The 22,392-nt window shown below is 58.2% G+C and overlaps 1 protein-coding gene across 3 annotated transcripts; it reads right to left on the bottom strand.

Annotated features, from left to right (window-relative positions):
* Positions 1–326: 326 nt before the first annotated feature.
* HID1 (HID1 domain containing) lies at positions 327–20,077 on the bottom strand. Of its 3 annotated transcripts, none has more exons than XM_047757599.1 (19): positions 20,006–20,077; positions 13,626–13,775; positions 12,918–13,088; positions 12,413–12,523; positions 11,735–11,841; positions 11,386–11,502; positions 8,870–9,092; positions 8,611–8,667; positions 7,369–7,509; positions 7,132–7,222; positions 6,816–6,967; positions 6,631–6,709; positions 4,907–5,071; positions 3,293–3,520; positions 2,951–3,057; positions 2,328–2,408; positions 1,710–1,801; positions 1,427–1,585; positions 327–1,184 (listed from the first exon to the last, which is right to left on the bottom strand). In XM_047757599.1, the coding sequence occupies exons 1-19, from the start codon at positions 20,021–20,023 to the stop codon at positions 1,121–1,123; spliced, it is 2,313 nt and encodes a 770-aa protein (XP_047613555.1). In that variant the 5' UTR covers positions 20,024–20,077; the 3' UTR covers positions 327–1,120. The 3 variants fall into 3 exon arrangements, with proteins under 3 accessions (XP_047613555.1, XP_047613554.1, XP_047613556.1); XM_047757598.1 differs by having other exon boundaries at positions 12,410–12,523; positions 20,006–20,076; XM_047757600.1 differs by lacking the exon at positions 20,006–20,077 and adding an exon at positions 19,526–19,710 and having other exon boundaries at positions 12,410–12,523.
* Between the last annotated feature and the right edge of the window lie 2,315 nt (positions 20,078–22,392).

Genomic DNA, 22,392 nt, shown 5'->3' with positions numbered 1-22,392 from the left:
AGGCCAGGCTTGTATCCCAGGAAGCCAGGTGCTGGCACACACAGGACTCTAGTCCCAGGGGCCCCCCGGGGCCAGCAGAGACCCTGGGGGCCATGCAGGGGGCTGTGAGCAGACCCGTCGCCTCTCCCGTATGGGCTCTTTCTCTGTGGGACCACAGCCTAGCGAGTCAAACACTCCACTTCTGCACCCAAGAAAATGACAAATGCTGGTTCCCAGTCGCACGCCAGGGGCCTTCTGGGGCCTGACTCTGGGATGCGGAGTCCTCAGCTTCCCCGAAAACCAGAGCCAGGGCCCGACGCCCTCCCCTCAAGCACAAGGACGCAGGGTGTGGAGAGGGGGGTTTTATTGTGTAAAGACTTCGATTGTACAGAGCAAAGATTGTACTGACACAGGTGGGGTGGGGAGACCTAGCGGCCAGAGCCAGCAGGACAGAGGGGTGGCATCCTGGTCCCTCCCCCCCATCCCGGGCATGCAGGCAGTGGGCCGAGGCAGGGAGGACTGAAACAGCGGCTCCCCCACACCCACCCCCTCACCCCCCCATTACTGTATAAGAGCCAGCCAGGCTAGATCCCCTGACCCGGAAGAATATGGCAGGAGGCCCTCAGCAGCCCACTCCAAATGCCTAAAATGCATAAGGTCCCTTAGTCTGGTTTTTGTAATCTGTCAGCCTGGCCACCCTCCTTCCCATGGCCCTGGCAGTGAGCCAGGCCTGGACCAGGTGGTGTCAGGTTAGGAGGCCTGGAAAGGCTCCCCTCACCCTGCCCAGGTGCCTCAAGGGACAGCCCATTAGGGCATGGTGACCGGGTGGCCTCGAGGGCTAGGGGCACGGAGGGTCAGCACAGAAACAGGTCCCGAAGGGGAGCCAGAGTGAGCTGGGGGCCCTGGCCGGAGCCTGCAGCCCTGGAGACAGAAGGTTCCTCTGAGGCCAGCCTGGAGGCAGGGGACGGGGCCAGTCCCCTACCATCCCAGCCATGAGGGGCCCCTGGCCCACCAGCCAGGCCTCAGTCCCTCAAGCCCCCAGCCCTGATGGTGGTAAGTTAAAGCTCAGAACGGTGGGTGGGGAGGACCAACAGGGGGACCCCGCCCTCCCCTGGTTCCCACCCCCTGCAAACTTCTATCGTCACACTCGCTGGATCTCAAAGAGCTTCACGTCCGTGTCATACCAGACGGGTGGGTCCACGTTCCTGCGGAGAGAGAGGGCTGTCACTCAGGCGCCCGGAGGCCTTGCGGGGAAAGACTAGGGAGGCACGAGGCTGTGGTCCTTCCACCCCATGCGCCCCTTCCTGGGGCAGTGGGTGCCCGCCCTCAACCAGACAGGACCACGCTGGTTGGCTGTCTTGACCTTAACCCCGCCCCCTAGGCGGGGCACAGCCCCCGCCCGGCAGAGCCCCCCAGGCAGCTGACTGCCCCCGCCCCAGGGGCCCACCTCAGGTAGATGACGCCCCACATGTAGGTGCGGAACCACATGGCCGTGCCCGAGTTGGCCTGGTACTTGCGGATGAGGATGGGGTGAGGCACAGGCAACAGCCCCACCAGGGTGCCATGCTGCAGGAACCGCAGGATCTCCGACTCGTCCGTCAGGCCCCTGCCAGGGAGAGGGCGGTCTCCAAGGCGCCCCGTCTGCAGGTCAAGGCCTGCAGGGGGCTCCACTTGGACCTCCGAGCCCCATGCTTCCGCTGAGCCCCCCCCCCCCCCGCCCCCTGCCTCACTTGTCAATGCAGATCTTCTCCACCTGGGGAACCAGCACCTGGAGCAGCCTCATGATAGTCTGGAGCGGCAGCTTGGACTTCCAGGAGAGGACCTGGGGGACGGACCAGGGTTCCTGGGTGGGCAGAGCAGCCCCCAGAGGCCCTGGCATAGGCCTGAATCCCAACCTGGAACCGTGGGCTCCCCGAGGCAGAAAGCATCTCTGCTGGCTGCAGCAAGGGCCTGGCCACTCACTGAGCACATCTGATATGCCAGAAAGTGGGCCCTTTGATCCCGACAATGCGTGACAAGGTAGGGACATTTACTGTCCCCACCCAAAGGCAGTCAGGGGTGATCTCAGGTGGAGTGGGCAAGTGATTCAGGGAAGGAAGCTGGAAAGGGTGATTGATTAAGAAAGGTATGGTTGCAGACAACTGAAGCTGAACCCTGCTGGGGAACAAACTCTGGGACAGCGTAGACAGAGGAAGCAACCAAACCAGGAAGGCCAAGGTCACAAGACAGGAGAACTGCCTCCAGAGCAGTCCTTGGATTTGGACCCGTTCCCATCCGAGCCTTTCCTGGTCATTCCCAGGAGCTGGCACCCCTGAGCCCCGCCTTGGTGCCATCTGCCCAAACCTCACCCACTCCGATGTCGGGCTCCACTGCCCACTGGCTGATGCGCTCGATGGTCGCCGCTGCTCCCGCCACGCCTGGCTGGGCTCCTGGTCAGGGGTGGGGGGGAAGGCGTGAGGGTGAGGGGTGGAGGGAGAGGGTATGGGGTGGGGGTGGAGGGCAACTCCTCTTCCCAGACCCTCCCACAGTCTGGAACAGGCAGGGCCATGAGGCCTCTCCACTGGCCCAGGCTGGGGGGAGGGGGGCTCACTCCCACAGGAGGGGATGGCCCAGCCCAGCACCCTTTGCCCTGGGCCCCAGGCCTTGCCCAACCCAGCCCATGCCAGTGACAGGTTTAGGGCCAGGGGCTGACTGGGCAGACTGGGTAAAGGCCAGCCCGAACTCAGATAAGGCTGATGCATGAGGACTTTGAAGGCCAAGGGCTTGAGCCCGTGACCAACAAACAAGGGAGGGGTCCGTGAAAGCCCCCCACCCCCCGAGAGTCAGCAGTGCCAGCTCTGATGCCCTGGGCACGGGGTGCCTGCCCCTCGGCTGCAGGTGACCCCAGAGGGCCCTGGCCTGGCCCACACTCAGAGGACAGGGAGAAAGGGAACGCCCAGGCTCGCCGACTCCAGGAGTCCTGGGTGCCCACCTCCGTGGCTGGGCTGCCCTCTGCCGAGCTCTGCTGGGGCGCTGGCTCCAGGGATCGCAAGGTGCCATCCTCTGACACCTGGGACTTCTCCGTCAGCTTGTCGATGCCTGGGGGTGGGGGGAGGCGGTGAGAACCCTGCCACAGCAGCACCCCATCTAGAAAGCCTCTGCACCAGCCTGGCCCCCACAAGTCTGCATCTCCCCCCCACCTGAGAGATGCTGCGTCTGATCCCCCCCACACCCCTAGGCCCCGGGGCCCTTGACCAAGCTACCCTTCCTGAGCCCCCCAGTACCTCCGCCAGCACCCTGCTGCCACCATCCACACCCCTCCCCAGGGCCAGACCTGGGGTGGCCACCAGGCTAGTCTTGAGGGTGCCTGGCTCGGCAGGGACGGCGGGCCGGGAGCCCTCCATGGAGGCGCCCTCCTGTGAGCCAGTGCGGGACAAGGGCTCGGGCGCCCGGCGGCGCCGCTGCAGCGCCTTGTGGATGGCGGGCGGGTCGGTGGGCAGGTTGGCCAGCTGGTGGAAGACACTGCGCTTCCGGATGATGGCGTAGACCAGGTTGGAGTTGCCTGTGGGGAGAGAGCAGGCCTCACCTCAGGGCCCCCCGCCCCCCAACCTGCCCCCCCACTTGCCTGGGCTTCCGGGGAGGGGGAGTTTGGAGGACAGCTGGATGTCTACCCCAAGGGGCGGGGACAGCACAGGGCACAGAAGAGAAGGACCCTGGGCAGGGCTGGCACCTGGCAGCACATGCGGCTGATGCCACCCAAAGATGCTACCTTCTGGGAAGAGAGCTTCCGGGCTGAGTTCCGCCCATGACCCTTCCCGGTACTTTTTGGATCTTCTCACCACCCAGCACTAAGGGGTAATCTCAGGCAAAGTGGGGCTAGCCAGGTCACCACGAGGAAGGACAATGGGACGTGTGCCCTTGGCTCCGGGGGAGATGCAGAGGCTTTCTGTGCCATCCATGCCCCACTCACTGCTCTGGTCCCTGCCGCTCACCACTCAGTTCTGCTCCCCCTTCAACATCTCACCTCAGGGCCTTTGCATATATTGTGCACTCCCCTCCCCCATGCTTTTCTTTTTTTTTTTTTTTGTCTTTTCAAGGGCCACACCTGCGGCATAGAGAGGTTCTCAGGATAGGGGTCTAATCGGAGCTGTAGCCACCAGCCTACACTAGAGCCACAGCAACGTGGGATCTGAGCCGCATCTGTGACCTATACCACAGGTCATGGCAATGCCGGATCCTTAACCCACTGAGCGAGGCCAGGAATTGAACCCGCATCCTCATGGTTCCTAGTCGGATTCATTAACCACTGAGCCATGACGGGAACTCCTCCCCCCCCCCGTTTTTCTACCCCACCCAACCCTCATTCATCCCTCATAGATAAGTCCAAATATTACTTATTCTGAAAGTAATACTAATAACTCAATATTTTAATCACCGGGGACTATGCTAAGTGTTTTTTGGTGGGGGGGAGGTTACTTAATCTTCCCAACACCCCCTGGGATAGGCTACCATTGCTATGCCCATCTTCCAGATGAAGAAACTGACGTTCAGAGAGGCTATGTGCCCACAGTCGCAGCGCTAACTGCGAGGCCCTCATTGACAGCCAGCGGTCCAGCAGGGCCGTGCCACCCTGAACTTCCCTCTCATCAGATTTAAGATGATCTGTGTCTCTGCGTGACCCTCTGTTTAAAATCTCCCTCGTGCTTCCCTCCCCAGCTATGAGCGCTTCGGGGTGGGAAGCACTCTGCTTTGTTCCCCACTGTGTGCCCTGCACCTAGCACGGGGCTTGGCATGCAGCAGGTGCTCCATAAGTGCACATTGGCCAAACCAACTGGGGGGGGGGGGAGCGGAGGGCTGTGCCCTCCACGGATGGGATGGCATCCTTGGCTACTGCCCGCCCTCGTCCCTGCCCCCAAGGCCGGGCCAGGAGCTAGGGCCAGTGTCTGACCGTCAAACTGGTACTGGATGATGTTGTTGAAGACTTCCAGGAGGAAGAAGACCAGGTGGTGGTTCTGGGCAGCGGAGAAGAGGAACCAGGTGGTGGAGAAGGCCTCCAGCAGGTGCAGCAGCTTGTTGGCGGCCACCATGGACAGGCTCTTGAGGTAGGGGGACACTGCGGGGGAGGGGACGGCTCACTCCTGGGGCCCCCGCCAGCCATCCCTGCACACCCTCAGCCTCACCAGGACAAGCTGCTCCCCCTCCCAGACCCTCCCCGCCCCCCTGCCTGTGAAGTCCCTGCCCCAGAGGCCAAGGCCACACTGGCCTAGCCTTCTGCAGAACCCCACATGGGTCCCTGGCCCGTGTGGACAGCCGTACTCTTTGCAAAGCCTCTCCTCCACTCTTCCCTGCACTTGAGATGAGACCATCCCCATTTTACAGATGAAGAAACTGAGGCTCAGAGAGGCACATACACTTGCCCACAGTTCCCTAGTTATGGAATGATTGGGCAGAGATGCCAATTCAGGATCTTTGTCTTTCTAGAATATCCAGTTGATATTCTGCGTATAACTAGATATGGATTTTTCTGCACAGCCTGTGAAGGGGGAGTCAGAGATGAAAGGCTGCACACAGCTTGAAGTCCCAGACTTATCTGGGCACTTCCTTGCCTCGTGTCTTTCTCCCTCACCAGGATGGGGCAGGGTCAGTGGCTCTCTTAGTAGAAATGCATCCTCAGAGCTGGCCTCACCCATCCCAGCACTCAGATAAGATTGGGGTGGAGGGGGCAGGTGGTAGTTCCTGTTGTGGCTCAGCAGCAATGAACCCGACCTGTATCCATGAGGATGTGGGTTCCATCCCTGGCATCGCTCAGTGGATTAAGTATCTGGTGTTGCTCTGAGCTGTGGTGTAGGTGGCAGACAGGGCTCAGATCTGGTGTTGCTGTGGCTGTGGTCTAGGCCAGAAGCTGCAGCTCCAATTCTACCCCTAGCCTGGGAACTTCTACATGCTGCAGGTGTGGCCCTAAAAAGCATTAAAAAAAAGACTTGGGGGATGGAGCCAGTGATGGAAGATGAGGTTGTGTCCCCAGAACTCACAGACCACAGAGAAGTGGTCTCTGTGGTCACAGACCCTCCCATTCAGGACTGTCCTCTCCAAGAGGCAGCCATGCTAAAGTCACCCTGCCCCAGCCCAGGGCCCCCACCTTGCTGGGGCAGCACCCCAGCAGGCCTGAGCCCCCTCCCAGCTCAGAGGCAGGTGCCTATAGCCCTTGCTGGTGGGTAGGGCCCTCATTCAAAACCGTGGCAGTCCAATACCGCAGCCACAAGCCACGTGTGGCCGTGAAGGGCTTGAAACGTAGTGCTAATGAAATATGCGCTCCACATGTGAAACACACACAAGATTTTAAAGAGTGGTCACGAAAAGAAATGTAAAAGTCTCAATAATTTTGTACACTGGTTCCATATTGAGATGATGGTATTTTGGATATAACAGATTAAACTAAATACAAAATTACTGTCACCTGCTTTTTTTTTTTTCCAATGTGGCTACTAGAAAATCGACCAATACATACTCGGCTGCCGTTATATTTCTATTAGACCCAGAGGGCTTGTATTTCTATTAGACCCGGTGCGGCTTGCGGGGTGTCCCCGCCCCCGCGCCCGCCCGCAGGTCAGCCGGTGGCCTGGCGCCACCTGGTGGTGAATACGGGAAAGGCGGGTTCCTGGCCCCCCCTACCGTTGACGACGATGGTGAGCAGACAGTCAAAGAGGGGCTGCAGCCGCTGGTGCCCGCTGGTGATGATCTTGTGGAATACCTGTGCGGGGAGGCAGAGGGGCAGCCGTGGGGCCCCTGTCGCCTCTAGACCCAGCCAAGGGGACGTCACCCCCATGCCCCCCAGGTCCCGGCGGGAGCCCCCTCACCACAATGAGCAGGTCGGCGTGGGTACCGGTGAAGACCGGAATGTCCATGGGCACGCGCACTGAGTAGGGCTTGTTCAGCCGCACCCCGAAGTTCCGCTCCCCGCTCAGAAGCAGCAGGATGAAGACGCCAATGTGCATCAGGCCCACCCGAGCTGCGGCACGCGGCAGGGGAGGGGTCACCACGCTGAGTGGGGAGGGGAGGGGAGGAAGGGAGCCCCGGGCGGGGGGGGGGGGGGGGAAATGGGAGAAGCCCTTCCGGCTGAAGCTGCCCCTCTTCGAGGAACCCCCCAGGACCCTATGCCCACCCCAGCCTTACACTGATCTGCTCGGGCGTCATTGAGGAAGTAGAGGATGGGGACCAGGATGTCCAGGACGTCGCTGCTCTTCAGCACAAAGAAGAGGAATTTCTGGGGAATGAAGAGACAAGGAGGCAGGGTCAGAGGGAGGGACAGCTCTGTCCCCTCCTCCCCCCACTCCTGGGAGTCTCCCTGATGCTGCCCCATCCCTGGGGCAGACTACAGCCCACCAACCCGGGCCCCGCAGGCCGGCCCACCTTGTTGAAGTCGCAGAGCTTCCAGAAGAGGACCAGCAGCTCCTGGTGGAACTGGATCTTCTTGGTGGAGTTGGGCAGGTAGGTCTGGAGCAGGGGGTTGGACAGCAGCCGGGCGATGCCCTTGAGGATGAACTGGAAGTCCTGGGTGGGGGAAGGGCCAGGCCCATCAGGCCCCGCTCCCTGCACTCCCGGCTGCCCGGCCAGGCCCTCCGCAAATGTCTCCTTACTCCCCAGAGCCTGATCCACCTCCAGAGCCAGAGGGGCCCAGATGCCTCCTCATCCACTGTTAGCAATGGCTGTCCCAGGGCCTACCCTCCGAGGCTGGGTTCCAGGAAGCTCTAGAGAGCCCCTGCCCCTCCGCTGGAGCACAGGTCCCTGGTCTGCTCCAAGTGAACCCTCACATACACACGCCCTGACCTCGGCCCCTGCCCACCTGGCCTCCCCACTGACAGGTGCCACCCCCCGACCCTCCCTGTCATCCTGTCACACCTGAGGAGCATTCTATCCTCAAAGAGCTGTCATTCACTGAGCACCTGCTTCCTGGCGGACCATGCTCTCAATCAGTCCTCACCGCAAGGCAAGGGAGCAGTTTCTGTCCCCATGTCACAGCTGCAGAGGTTAGAGCTCTGGGAACACAGGAACCTCCCCCAAGGTCACAAGACCCACGAACTCAGGTCTGACTGGCCTTGACATCCACTGTCATTCCCCTGCCAAACCTAACATCAGAGCTCCCGCCTCCTGGAAGTCTTCCCGGATACGCTCACCCAGCTGAGGCCACCAGCCCTTTTCTGAATGGCAAGACCCTCGTGGTCCTGCCATCACCACTTCCCTAAGGTGGCCGGAGTCCATGGAGATGGTGGCTCCTCCATGGAGGGGTCAGGACTCTCTCTGCCCCCATCTCATCTGCATCCCCTCAGCCCCTGCAAGGCCATAACATTTGTGGGGGGTGGGCATCAAGAACCCACCGGAGGGGAGTTCCCATTGTGGCCCAGCAGGTTAAGAACCCAACCAGTAAAAAGATGCAGGTTCGATCCCTGGCCCTCCCTCAGTGGGTTAAGGATTCGCATGGCTGTGAACTGTGGTGTAGGTCGCAAACGCTGCTCGGATCCAGCATTGCCGTGGCGCAGGCAGCTGCAGCTCTGATTCAGCCTCTAGTCTGGGAACTTCCATTTGCCGTGGCCCTAAAAAGGGGGGAGTAAAAAAAAAAAAAACCCACCTGAACAGGTGCACTGTTCCACTTACCTCCTCGCGGTGGATGCGGGACAGGTAGTTCACAAACAGGTTCTCGGGCCCTGGAGGCTGCAGAGGGGGGAGCCTGGGGTGAGCAGATCCTTCCACCCCCTGCCTCTACCCCAAGCCTAGGGAGTTGGCACTGCCCCCTCTGACCCCAGATACCCCCAGACTCACAAGGTGCCTCTCCAGTATCCCTCTCCCGGCTCTGCTAAAGGGAGTACCACCCAGCCACGCTGGCTGGGCTGCTGCGCCCCCCTCCGGTCCTTACATCAGCATCGTCCATGGCGGTGCCTGTGGTGGTGCCGTCCACCGTGGGGCTGGCGCTGGTGGTGCTGTCATGGTCCAAGGTGACAATGAGCACCTGGGCTGCTTCTTCCACCAGGGGTTCCCGGTAGTCAGAGAAGAGCAGGTGGTTGTAGGGGATCCCGTAGCCCACAGGGTCATAGGCACACACGGTGTTGAGGAGGGAGGTGAAGAGGGGCAGGGCGTGTCTGCGGCAGGAGAGGAGGGGCGGGGCTACAGAGACTCCACCCACCCGGCCGCCCCTCCCATCCCCCCCCCCAACGCCGGGCCAGTCCCCACATCTACCCGTCCCATCCCCCAGCCACCGCCAGGTGGGAGGGTCGGCCAAGCGGTCCCTCCATTCCACTTGTGTCTCAAGGCCAGGCCCTGGTCCGCCGGCCAGGGAGCAGTACTACCAGGGGCTCATCCCTTCCTGCGTCTGCGACCCAGGCCAGGCTGGCTGAGTCCAGAAGGAGTTTATTACCAAGAGTGGGGTGACGAGTCATGCTCTGTGCGGAACATCGTGTCCACACGCCTTAGCTTCGCACCCCCAGGGGTTGAAGCCTATTTTATTATTATTATTATTATATTATTATTATTATACTTTATTTTTTTAGAGCAGTTTTGGGTTCACAGCAAAACTGATTGGCAGGTACAGAGATTTCCGGTAGACTCCGCCCCCACACGTGTGCAGTCTCCCCCACCATCCACATTCCCCCCCAACCCCCGAGAAGGGGGGCATTTATTACAACGGATGAACCTACATCGCCCAAAGTCCACGGCTTAGATCAGGGTTCACTCTGGATGTTGTATAATCTAGGGGCTTGAATCAATGGATAAAGGATATGCCCCCGAGGTTTTTGAGGGGCAGGGACCCTCCCCTGGGGCTTCAGAGAAGAGTTAGAGGCCCACAGGGAGGGGGGCTTCCCTTCAGGAAGCAGAGCCGGCACCCCGTTCACCCAGCTCCCCGGCCGCAGAATGACTCCCTTCAGGGATTTGTAAGATGTCAGGGGTCAGGCTCCTCATCTTACAGACGAGGAAACTGAGACCCAGGGAGGTTAATGAAGTGGCAAAGGTGGCCGTTTGCCCTCCGAGACTGGTGACAAAGAAAACCCAGCCCAGCTTTTGATTGTAGCTGGTGGAGGGCATCGCGTGGGTTCTTGCCACTTCTGGGCGCTGGGAGGGGGAAGGCTGGCCAGGAGGCCAGCAAAACCTGAAGGCTGAGGTGGGCCGCGTGGGAATCGGAGTCTGGAAGTAAGAAGGCAGACCAGATCCTCAGGGGCACTAACCCCTGTGCCGCCAGCCCGGCCCTGGGCACAGCTGGAGCAGGTGTACCTGCTCCAAATACTCAATCACACTATGTGACTCCCCCATGTACTTAGATGCCCCCCAGAGCCCAGGGGCACCCCCATGTGGGCTGGGTTCCCCCAGCCTTCAGGATACTCATTACCCCCCCTGCCACCCACTGTTAAAACTGTACTGCTGGGAGTCCCCGTCATGGCGCAGCGGAAACAAATCCGACTAGGAACCATGAGGTTGCAGGTTCGATCCTTGGCCTCGCTCAGTGGGTTAAGGATCCGGCATTGTCGTGAGCTGTGGTGTAGGTTGCAGACCCGGCTCGGGTCTGGCGTTGTTGTGGCTGTGGTGTTGGCCAGCAGCTACAGCTCTGATTGGACCCCTAGCCTGGGAACCTCCATATGCCGTGGGTGTGTCCCTAAAAAGACAAATAAATAAATAAATAAACAAACGGCTCAGTACAAGCCGCATGTAGCTATGAAGAGCTTAAAATGAGATGTGTTGTCAACGTAAACTACACAGCAGATTTTGAGAGCTTAGTATGAAGAGGGAATGTAAAACACTTCAATAATTTTGTATATTGATTACATGTTAAATGCTAATATTTCCGATACACCGGGTTAAATGAAACACATTATTAAGATTAATTTCACTTGTTTCTTTTTTACTGTTTTTTTTAATCTTTTAAAAAACCCGTGGCATATGGAGGTTCCCAGGCTAGGGGTCGAATCGCAGCTGTATCCGCCGGCCGAAACCACAGCCACGGCAACGCCAGATCCAAGCCGTGTCTGCCACCTACACCCCAGCTTACAGTAACGCTGGATCCTTAACCCACTGAGAGAGGCCAGGGTTCGAACCTGTAACCTCATGGTTCCTAGTTAGATTCGTTTCCGCTGTGCCACAACTGGAACGCCTCGTTTTTACTTTTTTAATGTCGCTACTAGAAATGTTTAAATTGCATATGTGGTTTGCATTATACTTCTACTGGACAGCCTGGCTCTAGACGGAGGTCGCAGGCAGTCACCCAGGGCTCCCCAGTGGGACATTGGACAGCGCTGGCATAGGTGCGGCTGCTATTATAGGTCACTACCACCAGGGGGCAGCATTTCCCACCAAATAAGACACCCGGCTCGTAAACGGCCTGGGCTCCGAGCTGCCTGGAACCAAGACGGGGAGAATGGAAAGAACAGCCAGGGGGGCCCTCACCTGTTCTCCGTGGAACAAAAAAACTGCACCCATGGGTTGGTGTTGCCACAGTCTGCAGCTGGGGGCAGGTACATGGCCTCAGAGAAGCAGGTCAGCAGCAGTTTCAGCAGCTCCATCCTTGGGGGTGGGGGGCAGGGACGCTCAGTGCCTGAGGATCTCAATCCTCCTGGAGCAGGGCATGTCCTCCCCGCCCAGCCCCAGCTCCAGTCTGTAAAGTGACTCCATTTTATCCCTGCGAGGCTGACGCTGGGTCACGGGTGGGCAGGGTCTGTGCTCCCTGAGCTGGGGTGGGAGGCAGGAGGCCTGGGGTCCAGCGACATCACCAGCTCCGGGCCTGAGAACTGCTCACCGGTTCATGTCGTGGATGTAGCTGGGCTGCGGGGAGTGAGCAAAGCCCACGCCAGCCTCCCAGATGTATTCACAGCTGTCCAGGGAGTGGATGTCCTCCGCCGAGTCCTGGGGACGGGGTCAGGGAGAGGTCAGGCTGAGGGGGGACAACCCAAGCCTGCCACTATCCTTGGGAGCACAAATCCTCCTATTCTCGAGACAGAGCCTCCGAGTGCCGCGGGTGCTCATGCACAGGGAAGAAATGAATGTCCTCAGCCTCTTGAAGGCTCACTTTGCTTCAGTTTGGTTGGGTGGGGGGGTGGATAGGGAGGCAGCACAGTGGAATCAGGTGCCCCTGGTGGTGTGTGGCAGTGGGGGGCAGAGAATACTCCAGGTCCAGTTCACGCACCCACAGGAAATGAAAGGCCCAGGCCTCCTGTGTCCAAGCCCCACACCCCCACCCACCGCCCAGGCGAAGACAATGGGTGCTTTTGCCCAGCCTCCCGGATGCAGGGGGCAGGGCCTGCCACACAGCTGGCTCCCTTCCAGCTATGCCAGCCACCACCCCCTCCCTGGGACCATGCGTGCCAGGCAGCCCAGCCCTCCCGGAACAGCCCCTCCCCAAGGGACCTTCAACCAGCCGCAGGGGACCAGAGCCCGCCTCAGCTAGGGGGGTGGGGGGCTGGGGGCCTCTCACCACAGTGCTTCTCCGGTGGCTCTGGACGGTGAAATCTGGGCAGAAGAGCAGGTCGGCGATGGCCAGGAGCAGGGACTCGGCCAGCGGCCGGGCGTTCTCGTCATCATCCTCGCCCTGCTTGGGACATGGCACCCATAGGCCCTCTCAGTCACAGCTGGCCAAGGAGAGGTGGCCCCAGGACTCGAAGGCGGGAAGGAGACAGGGTCTTGGTCCAGGCAGGCCCCCGTGGGCAGAGGGATGGAGGAAGAGGTGGGAGAAGGGCAGGAAGTAGATGCTCATTCACCCCAAACCTCCTCAGGCAGAAGAGCGACCACACAGGGCTCTGCTGAGTGCGAGGGGCCAGGCGAGTCCCCGAAACTCTGGAGCCTTAGCCCTGCTGGGAATCACTGCCCACCCCCTCACACTGTCCTCGAAGAAGGGGATTGGAGGAATGGCTGGCCCTGAGGGGGTTCTTCCCCTGACACCACAACTCCAGCTCCCATCCAGCCCCCCAACCAGGCACACAGACCCCTCCTCGGCCTGCCCCGGGCACTGTGGACCAGAAGAAGCCCCTCCAGTCGGGGTCCTCAAAGATGCAGGGCAGCACGCGGGTGAGAAGCCGGCTGCAGTTCAAGACAATCTGCTTCTCCTTCTCCGAATGGCAGCCGCTCTCTGCTCCCTGCACCAGCTTCTCCACAGCCTGTGGGGACGGGCAGAGAGGCTGGCAGGGTGGGGAGTGGGGATCTGGTGCTTGGGGTCAGGCTGGGCACTCCGGCCTTCAGAGGGGGAGAGGCAGCCGGGTCACCCTGCAGGGCTGCCTCTCCAGACAGGGTCAGCCAGCCCAGGGGGACCGGCCATGGGCTGGGGGCGGGGGTGGGGGTGGGCTGGCACCTAGAGCATCATGGGAATGAGACCCAGCCCACCCCGCACAGCGGAGACCTTGCTGAGTAACTGCCCATCTGGGCCTCGCTTTCCGCACCTGTGATATGGCAACACAGACAGTACCAACCCCGGAGCATGAGCTAAATGAGCCATGGAATGTGCCACCCTCACACAGCCCTCACAGGGGGCGCTGCCATCATGTGCCCCCAGAGCCCAGCCAGGGGGAGAAGCAGGGGAAGTCTTAGGACTACTCCAAGCTGGGTGGGGCACATCCTCAGTGCCCAAGCCCAGGGCTGGGCCAGCTCTGGCCTCTCTGGGAGGGTGGGCGCGGCAGCGAGCGGCGGGCACCCCTCACCTTGTAGCACAGAGTGGCCAGGTTGGAGGGTGACTCCTCTCGCACTGCCCGGATCTCCGCTGCCGGCACGAGCGCAAAGACATCCTGCACTGAGGTGGCCGTGTCCGCCCAGAACTGGTCCCAAAAGGCGTCATCAGTGGCTTCCACGGGCTGCGGGGGACCCAGTGTCCAGAGTCACAGGATCGATTGCCGGCAGGCTCACAGTTTGCCCAACCTGGAGCCAAGGGAGCCCCCGAGAGAGAAGCCCCCTACCCCACCCCTGCTGGTGCCCAGGAGCCTTCCTAAGTGGGAGCCCCGGCTGGCACAGGCAGGCTGGGGACACCTGACCCTGACGGTCAGGGGTCAGCTAGGCACTGAGTTCAGTTGCCAAAGCTCAGTTCAGTCCCTGAGGGTCTGTGTAGCCCCGAGTAATTCACCATCCCACGCTGGCAGGGCCTCCCCACCTGGGGGCCTCCCAGCCACACCTCCACCACCCTCTCCCGGCCCACCCAACAGATGCCAAATCTAAAGGAGCTGCCCCCTGGCTCTCTGACCACACCTGCTCCTCTCAGTGTCCACCACGGGGCTCTGACCTTCAAACCAGGGCCCCACCCCCAAATTTACCCCCTAATCCCGCCTCTACACTGCCCCCAACCCACTTGCAAAGCACAGCAGCAACAGCACTGCTTCCTCAAACAAGACCGTGAGGGCTCCCCACTGCCTGCAGAGTCCAGACCTCGGCCCGTCAGCCAAGACTGCACCCAAATGCACCTACAGGCACACGCACGTACACGTACACACACCTACATACACAGGTGTGCACATGTATGGGCGTGTGTGCGTGCATCACACTTGCATTTACTATGCCAAGAACATGACCCCGTCTTATTTTCTCTTTGACTTTCGTCCTTTTTTTTTGGCTGAGCCCACAGCACATGGAAGTTCCCGAGCCAGGGATCAAACCCACGCCACACCAGGGACAACACTGGATCCTTCACCCACTGAGCCAGTAGGGAAGTCCTCTCTTTGCCTTTCTTTGCTCAGACTGTCCCCTCTTCCCAGGAAGCCCTTCTTTTTTTTTTTTTTTTGGTCTTTTTGGCTTCTTCTAGGGCCACTCCTGTGGCATATGGAGGTTCCCAGGCTAGGGGTCGAATCACAGCTATCCAGAGCCAGAGCAACACTGGATCCGAGCCGCATCTGCGACCTATACCACAGCTCACGGCAACAGCTCACGGCAACGCCGTATCATTAACCCACAGAGCAAGGCCAGGGATCGAACCCACAACCTCATGGTTCCTAGTCAGATTCGTTAACCACTGAGCCATGACGGGAACTCCTCCAGCAAGCCCTTCTAACACATTCCAAAGTCCCATCCATCCTATGGAGGCAATATGCCTTCAACACACTTAGGCTTCTTAAGTCATGGAGTCGGTCATATAGGCAACAAATTTGAACTTGAACTCCCCTTCTAGAAATCTTTCCTAAGGAAAGGATCCGAGAAGTGCGCGTATGAGGATGGTTACTGAAGTGCCACTTACTGCTGACAACAGTGAAAAGTTAGAATCAACCTAAACAACCAACAACTGGGAAATGTTTAAGAAGTTAGGGCACAGTCATACAATGGAATATTATGCAGCCGTCAGAATCACGTTTTCAAAGAGTATTAATGAGTGGAAAATGCTCATGGTACAATTTGTGAAAAAGGCAAGATATAAAACTATCGGATTAGGAGTTCCCATTGTGGCTCAGCAGGTTCAGAACCCAACTAGTATCCATGAGGATGCGGGTTTGATCCCTGGCCTTGCTCAGTGGGTTAAGGATCCGGCATTGCTGTGAGCTGTGGTGTAGGTTGCAGATGTAGCTCCAATTTGACCCCTAGCCTGGGAACTTCCATAACTTCCATAGTTCCATATGCTGCAGGTATGGCCCTAAAAGAAAAAAAAAAAAAAAAAGGAAAAAACTATAAGATGATCACAACTTTGTGTTAAATTATACAGTTATAGGAGTTCCCGTTGTGGCTCAGTGGCTAACGAACCTGATTAGGAACCAAGAGGTTGCAGGTTTGATCCCTGGCCTTGCTCAGTGGGTTAAGGATCCAGCGTTGCCGTGAGCTGTGGTGTAGGTTGCAGACATGGCTCGGATCCCGTGTTGCTGTGGCTCTGGCACTGGCCAGCAGCTATAGCTCCAATTGGACCCCTAGCCTGAGAACCTCCATATGCCGCGGGTGCAGCCGTAGAAAAGGCAAAAAGACCAAAAAAAAAAAAAGTATACAGTTATAAAAGCCTAGGAGTTCCCTAGTGGCCTAGGGGTTAAAGTCTCGGCATTGCCGCTGCTATGGCTTGGGTTCAACCCCTGGCCTAGGAAATTCCACTTGCCGTGAGTGTTGGAAAAAAAAAAAAATCTGTTCCCTGAAGCCACTTCATCCAAGAAGTCTCCCAGATCCTCGACCAAGGGGCTCCCTCCCACCTTGGAACCCCACACCCCACTCCCTTCAATCAGTCATCATAGTCCCTGACTCTATGGGCTCATGTGCGCTCACCCCGGGGGCCCCAACTAGACCAGCAGCCCTTCTTCCCTGACTGTGCAGTTGGGGCATATGGCTGACGTGCTGCCAATATTTGTTCAGCTCAAGGCTGTGATTGGTCCTAGCAATCCCTTCAGCCAGATCACTGGCCAGATCTGAGCATCAGAGGGGCTGTGCAAACCCAGGGCTAGTCATGAGCCTCACTGAGGTCCAGGCTTTCCCTAGCTCACCCCACCTCCAGAAAACCCTCTGAGGTACAGAGCAGCAGGGCAGGCCCTGGCACCAGGACTTGCTCAGTCCCAGAACTGGTAGAGCGAGTTAGCTGGGGGAGAGGAACAAAGACCACAGGAGGGGCCCTGGGGCTGGGTTTGCTGGGTCCCCAGCCTCAGGGACAGCCCTCTGACACTCACTGGGGTCGGGGGGGGGGGGCAAGCACACCCCAGTGTGGGTGCTGGGGAAGGGGGAGGGGAGGAGCGGGGAAGGACGTCCCAGAAAACATGCAGGGCCCCCCACCATCTGCAGCACCTCTGGGAAGCCACTTTCCCCACCTCCCACGTAGCCACTATCCCCTTAAAGGGGCAAAAACTCCTCATCGGGTGGACTTGACCTCTGACCTAGCTCATCCGGCAAGTGTCACCTGGGGAACGAATTCAAAGGGAGGAGAGCACTTAGGAGGGAGCTTGGGGGGCCCCAGGGTAGCCCAGCCCTGAAGCCCAGGAAAGTCCCAGCTGTGGGAACTGGCCTTGAACGTCAGCAGTGGTGACCGTCACCTTCCCCATTCTCAACTTGGGCCTCCTCTCCAGGTCCCAGCAGTGGCTTGGACACTTCAATTTGGTGACAATTCTCTGACCATACCAGGCTAGCCTGATGCTACAGGTACTGGCCAGGGTCACTGGAATTTTGGTGGCGTGACATGGCTTAGCTCCTGCCTCGGTTACCCCAGCTGGGCTCTCGCCAATGCAAGAAAGCTTCTAAAATCCAAGCCAGTCTCTTTGAAAAGACTATTTTTGCTGGAGGTGGGCAGGCCCACACTGCCAAGGGCACAGGGACTAAGCTATCCCGGTGGGAAACCAGATATTCTTACCCCAGCTTTGCCAGGATCGGCTCAGGCCAGAGCCCCCACCAGCCTGGGGGACCGGCTGCATCTTTTGAACCTCACTGGGGGAAGAAGGGAAGGACCAGCGGCGCTCTAGCTTGCTCAGGGTGACCTGTGCCGGAGGGCTATGTCACCACGGCATACACACACACACATACGTGTGCACACATGTAAACACACACCCACCCACCCAATATCCTCTAGCCTGTGGCAGAGGATCTCGAAACCAGCAGGGGCCAGGAGAAGGTCTCAGGTCCAGGGATGGGCCCCCTCTCGGGCCCCACCCCCTCCGGGAAAGGCTGGGGAAACGCAGTCAAGGCTGCTGACCCTCAGGACCAGGGTCAGGCCTCGCCCGGGCAGGAAGAAAACAGGATGCAGCTCAGGAAGGCAGGGGAGGCCGAACTCAGGCCCAGGCCACGGGGAAAGGTGCTGGGCCAGTTTGTCTGCTGCCCCGAGCAAAAATCTGTGTTCCCAGCACAGCCTCTGAGGAACCTGGGACAGGAAGACACCCTGTGGACAACTGGCCTGAATCTCCTTGGGGACACTGAGCGGCAAGGTCTGGGACCATCTGGGACCTGGTCCTCACTCTGCAGGGCTGGTGGCTTCAGCCCCTGAAGGTCTCTCCCTCCAGGTGGCCCAGGCACCCTACCACTGCAGGGCCCCAGGGCTCTCTGGAGGGAAAGCCAGGCTGTCTCCAGCTCTGGTCCTGTCCCAGGCCAACTCACTGTCCTCAGCTGGGACACCAGATAGCACCATCTCAGTCGACTCTGTATTTGGGGGAGAGATTGAGGCACTCTGTATTTGGGGGAGAGGGCCAGAGGGCATCGCGGTCTGGTCCACTCAGATGCCTTGGGACCTGGCTGAGCTAGTCCTGCTGGCCCGGTCAAGGACCCTGGCTGCTGAGCCTATAGCCCATAGCTCGTTCCTCCAATAAGGTGTCTCCCTCACCAAGTAGGTAAACATGGGTGCCTCCCTCCCTTCCTCTGCCTGTGGCCTCACACTGAGAGGCTGGCCCACCTGCCACCCTCAGATCTAGAAGCCCCATGTCAAGAAAGCCAAAGGCCAGAGATATATGGAGCCATAAGGGAAGTGGCAAGAAGCAAGGCCTGGTTTCTATCAAATACCTGTTAGCCAGGGCTGGACTCTCCAGGGGCCCTGGGCATTTGCTGGGCTCCTGACCTTTCTCTTGTGGGCACAAGAGAGTGTGGGACCAGAGGTCTGGCCTCTGGAGCTGTGACCAGCTGGCTGTGGGGACAGCTCCCTTGATCCCATTCTAATTGCCAAGAACAAGAGAGAGCCCTGGGGGTGGGGGTAGGATGGAAACCCTAATGGTGGCAGGTCCTGACTCCCTTGAAAGTGGGGGATCTGGGAGCAGAGCTGGGCATCTCTGCGGCCAGAGCAGCCTGGCTCAAGGGCTAAGGAGACAGGGCTGGGCAGGGGAGTACCCTTGCTGGGGCCAGATCCTATGTGTTGGGGACAAGGAGGTGGTCTCTGTGTCACTTGTGGACTCAAGAGAGTGTACAAGAAAGAATGGACTAGGGTGAAAGATACCCTCAGGCCCCACAGCACCTAGTCCAAGGGCAGCCTGGATGGTTCTTAGCCCTGATCCAGAGAACAGAGGGCACCTGCAAACACAGCCATCCCCACCTCTGGGCCTCAAAGGAGGAGCCCCAGGCAGCAGTGGCCTCAACTGGGAACCTGGACTCCATGGCCCTGGGATCAGGTCCGCTTGCCAGGCTGCAGTGCTGCCTGCCACTCTGAATGTTCCCAGTAAAACCTGGGCCTTCCCTGGCCGTGGCCATGGACCTGGGCCCAGAGAGGCCGCTGCCTCCGCGCACCAGCTGTTTCCCCGACCCAGGAGGGCGCCGGCAGGCTTTGTTTGCATTGAGTCAGCCGGGTCTGTGCGTCCGGGACCCACGGGCACCGAGGAAAGCAGGGAGGTGTTTGGGTGGGTGGGGGTGGGGAGAGGTTGGACATGCGAGGCTGGAGGGGCGTGGGGGGTGCAGACTGGGGGGCGGACAGCGGCGACGCCGGCTTGGGGTGTAGGCACACGTCAGCCTAAGGTGGCAGCAGTAGCTGCGAGGGAGAGGATGTTCCCGGGAGAAGAGGTTGGGGGTGGGGGGCTAGGGGATGGAGCCCTGGGGTACAGGCCAAGGAGTCTCGCTCCGGTCCTGGCCTCGGCGTCACCCTCCTGGCCAGCTGGTCTCCCCATCTCCCGGCGAGCCAAGTTCTCGAAGCCCCCCAGCCCTGCCCAGCCCCCAGTCCGGCAAGTGGGTGGGGAGGCCGGGGCCCCGTGCGCACCTGCGTCTTGGTGGTGAGCTGGATCACTGCCTTTCGGAAGTTCAGCTTGGAGTCGGCCGACCCCATATCGTTGGAGCCCGCTCCGGCCCGGCCCCAGCCCTGACTCCCGCCCGGGCCCGGACTCTGTATCCGGCTCCACTCCGCGGCCCCAGCTGTCTCGCAGGAGCGGAGCTGCGCACCCCGCCCGCCGGCCCGGCGTCGACCCCGCCCCCTCCTGGCCCCGCCCGATAGGACTCCGCCCCCCGCACCTGCCGCGCCCCGCCCCGCCCACTCCCGGCGCCCGGGGTCTGTCGCTCCCATCCACTGTCGTAGCCCTCCCGGCGTCCTTCTTATCCGGATCCAGTGCCTCCAGGCCCTTTCTTCTGTGTCGGTGCGTTATTCCCCCCCCCCGCTCCCCCCCACCCCCGCCTCTCCCATTACCACCCAGCCCCCAGGGCCTGCATCCTTCCCAACCTCGCGTCCCCCGCCCCCGCTCCTCACCATTGGTCCCCACGCCATCACTGGGCCCACACTTTCAAAACCAGCCTTCTCCAGTTTCTTCCTTGTAATCCCTGTCCTCCCCACTTTGTTTTTTTCCCTGAGCATCCGTTCTTTCGGTTCCCCTTTTACTGACCTATCCAACCCACATGTCCCCTGTAATCCAGTCACAAGCTGAACCTCGGTGGAAGCGGGGTGTTCACTCAGTGTCCCTGCTCCAGGAAAGCAGCTTCCCTTCCCTGATGAGAGCTAGAGGCCCCTCCGGGTCCGGAACTAGTATTTGAGGAACTAGTATTTACCAACATGGTGTCAGGGGTAGGGCAGAGGGGGCCTAAGTCACAGGGTCTGCCCTCTTAAGAGCAGTTGGCAAGGGAGAGAAACTAGGAAGGAATTAGTTATGGTTCAACTCAGTGAGGCAAATTAATAATAATAGCAGTAGTAATAATAATAGTGACGAAATACCTCTTACACAACAAACACCTGCCTCTGAGATAGGTATTCGCCCCATTTTACACCAGAGGAAACTGAGGCTCAAAGCAATTAAGTTGCCCCAAATCACACAACTAGTAAAGAACAAAGCCAAAAAGGCAAATCCAACTCTGACTCCCAAAGAGGCTGCATTTTTTCAACATTATCTTGCATGCTATGTCCGGAAGCTTCTGGAAATCCTAGCGGCTTCAAAAGGAAGTGACGTTTAGTTTAAATTGGAATGCCACAGGTGAAAAATGAGAGACGCACCATCTAGGCACAAAGGCAGGGTAGGACAGATGAGGAGGTAGGGAGGAAGGAGACAGGGATGTCATCATGTCACTGAATGAGCAGACTGGACAGGATAGCTCTGTCCTTGCTCCAGAGGTGGGTTTTCTCTGCCTTGGATGAAATCTTCCAGGTTCCGTGGCTTTTCTAATCACTTTGAGATAACAAATGAATAGAACCTTTATTTGGCATTAAAAAAAAAAAAAAAATCCAGTCCACCCTACAAATCACCCAGCCCTAGGCCAGGCCAAAGTGACATTAAAAACTCTGAATCTTGGAGTTCCTGTCATGGCGCAGCGGAAACGAATCCAACTAGGAACCATGAGGTTGCGGGTTTGATCCCTGTAGGCCAGCAGCTGTAGCTCCGATTGGACTCCTAGCCTGGGAACCTCCATATGCCACGGGTGTGGCCCTAAAAAGACAAAAGACAAAAAAAAGAAAAAGAAAAACTCTGAATCTTGTTCATTAGGGAAGTACAAATTGAAACCACAATGCAATAACTGTTATATACCTATTAGAATGTGTTAAAAAAACAAACAAAGGAGTTCCTCTCATGGCGCAGTGGTTAACGAATCCGACTAGGAACCATGAGGTTGCAGGTTCGATCCCTGGCCTTGCTCAGTGGGTTAAGGATCCGACCTTGCCATGAGCTGTGGTGTAGGCTGCAGACGCGGCTTGGATCCCGTGTTGCGGTGGCTGTGGGGTAGGCCAGCGGCTACAGCTCCGATTCGACCCCTAGCCTGGGAACCAAAATATGCTGCAGGTGCGGCCCTAGGAAAAAAAAGACCAAAAGACAAACTAAAATTTAACGGTATCAAATACTGGTGAGGGTAAGGAGCATGTTTATATATTTTCTTATAAAGTTAAAAATACAATTACTATACAACTCAATAGTCCCATTTTTGGTATTTACTCAGTAGGAATGAAGACATATATCCACACAGAAAGCTTGGGTCATACATATAGCAATTTCATTCATAATTACCAAAACCTGGAAACAACCCAAATGTCCAACATCTGATGAATAAACAGACTGCAGTTTATCCATACAATGGGAAAAGTACTTAGCAATAAAAAGGGACAAATTACTGGTACAGGCAGCAACAATATGGGTGAATATCAAAAGTCCTTTGTCAGTCGTTCCCGTTGTGACTCCAAAGGTTCAGAACCCGACTAGTATCCATGAGGATGTGGATTCAATCCCTGGCCTCGCTGCAAGCACAGGTCGAAGACGCAGTGCTGTGACATAGGCCAGCAGCTGCAACTCCAAATCAACCCCTAGCCTGGGAATTTCCAGATGCTGCAGATGTGGCCCTAAAAAAAAAAAAAAGAAAAATGTCAAAAACCCTGTGTCAGACACAAGAGGCAATGCACTGTGTTGTGTCATCTATACGACATTCTGGAAAAGGCAAAGTATTGGGACAGACAGCAGATCAGTGGTTAGTATGGACTGGGTGCAGGATGAGACCAGTGACTGTCCAAAGGTATGAGGAGACTTCTGGGAGTGAGGAATACTTTGATTCTACCTTTTCATTATGGTGGTGGTTCTACGACTGTATATGTTTGTCAAAGTTCATGTAACTGTATATCCACAGTGGATATATTTTACTATATGTCAATTTTACCTCAAGAAA

The sequence above is a fragment of the Phacochoerus africanus genome, chromosome 14 (assembly GCF_016906955.1).
Source record: "Phacochoerus africanus isolate WHEZ1 chromosome 14, ROS_Pafr_v1, whole genome shotgun sequence".
Classification (NCBI taxonomy): Eukaryota; Metazoa; Chordata; class Mammalia; order Artiodactyla; family Suidae; genus Phacochoerus; species Phacochoerus africanus.
This window is presented reverse-complemented; position numbering and strand designations above follow the sequence as displayed.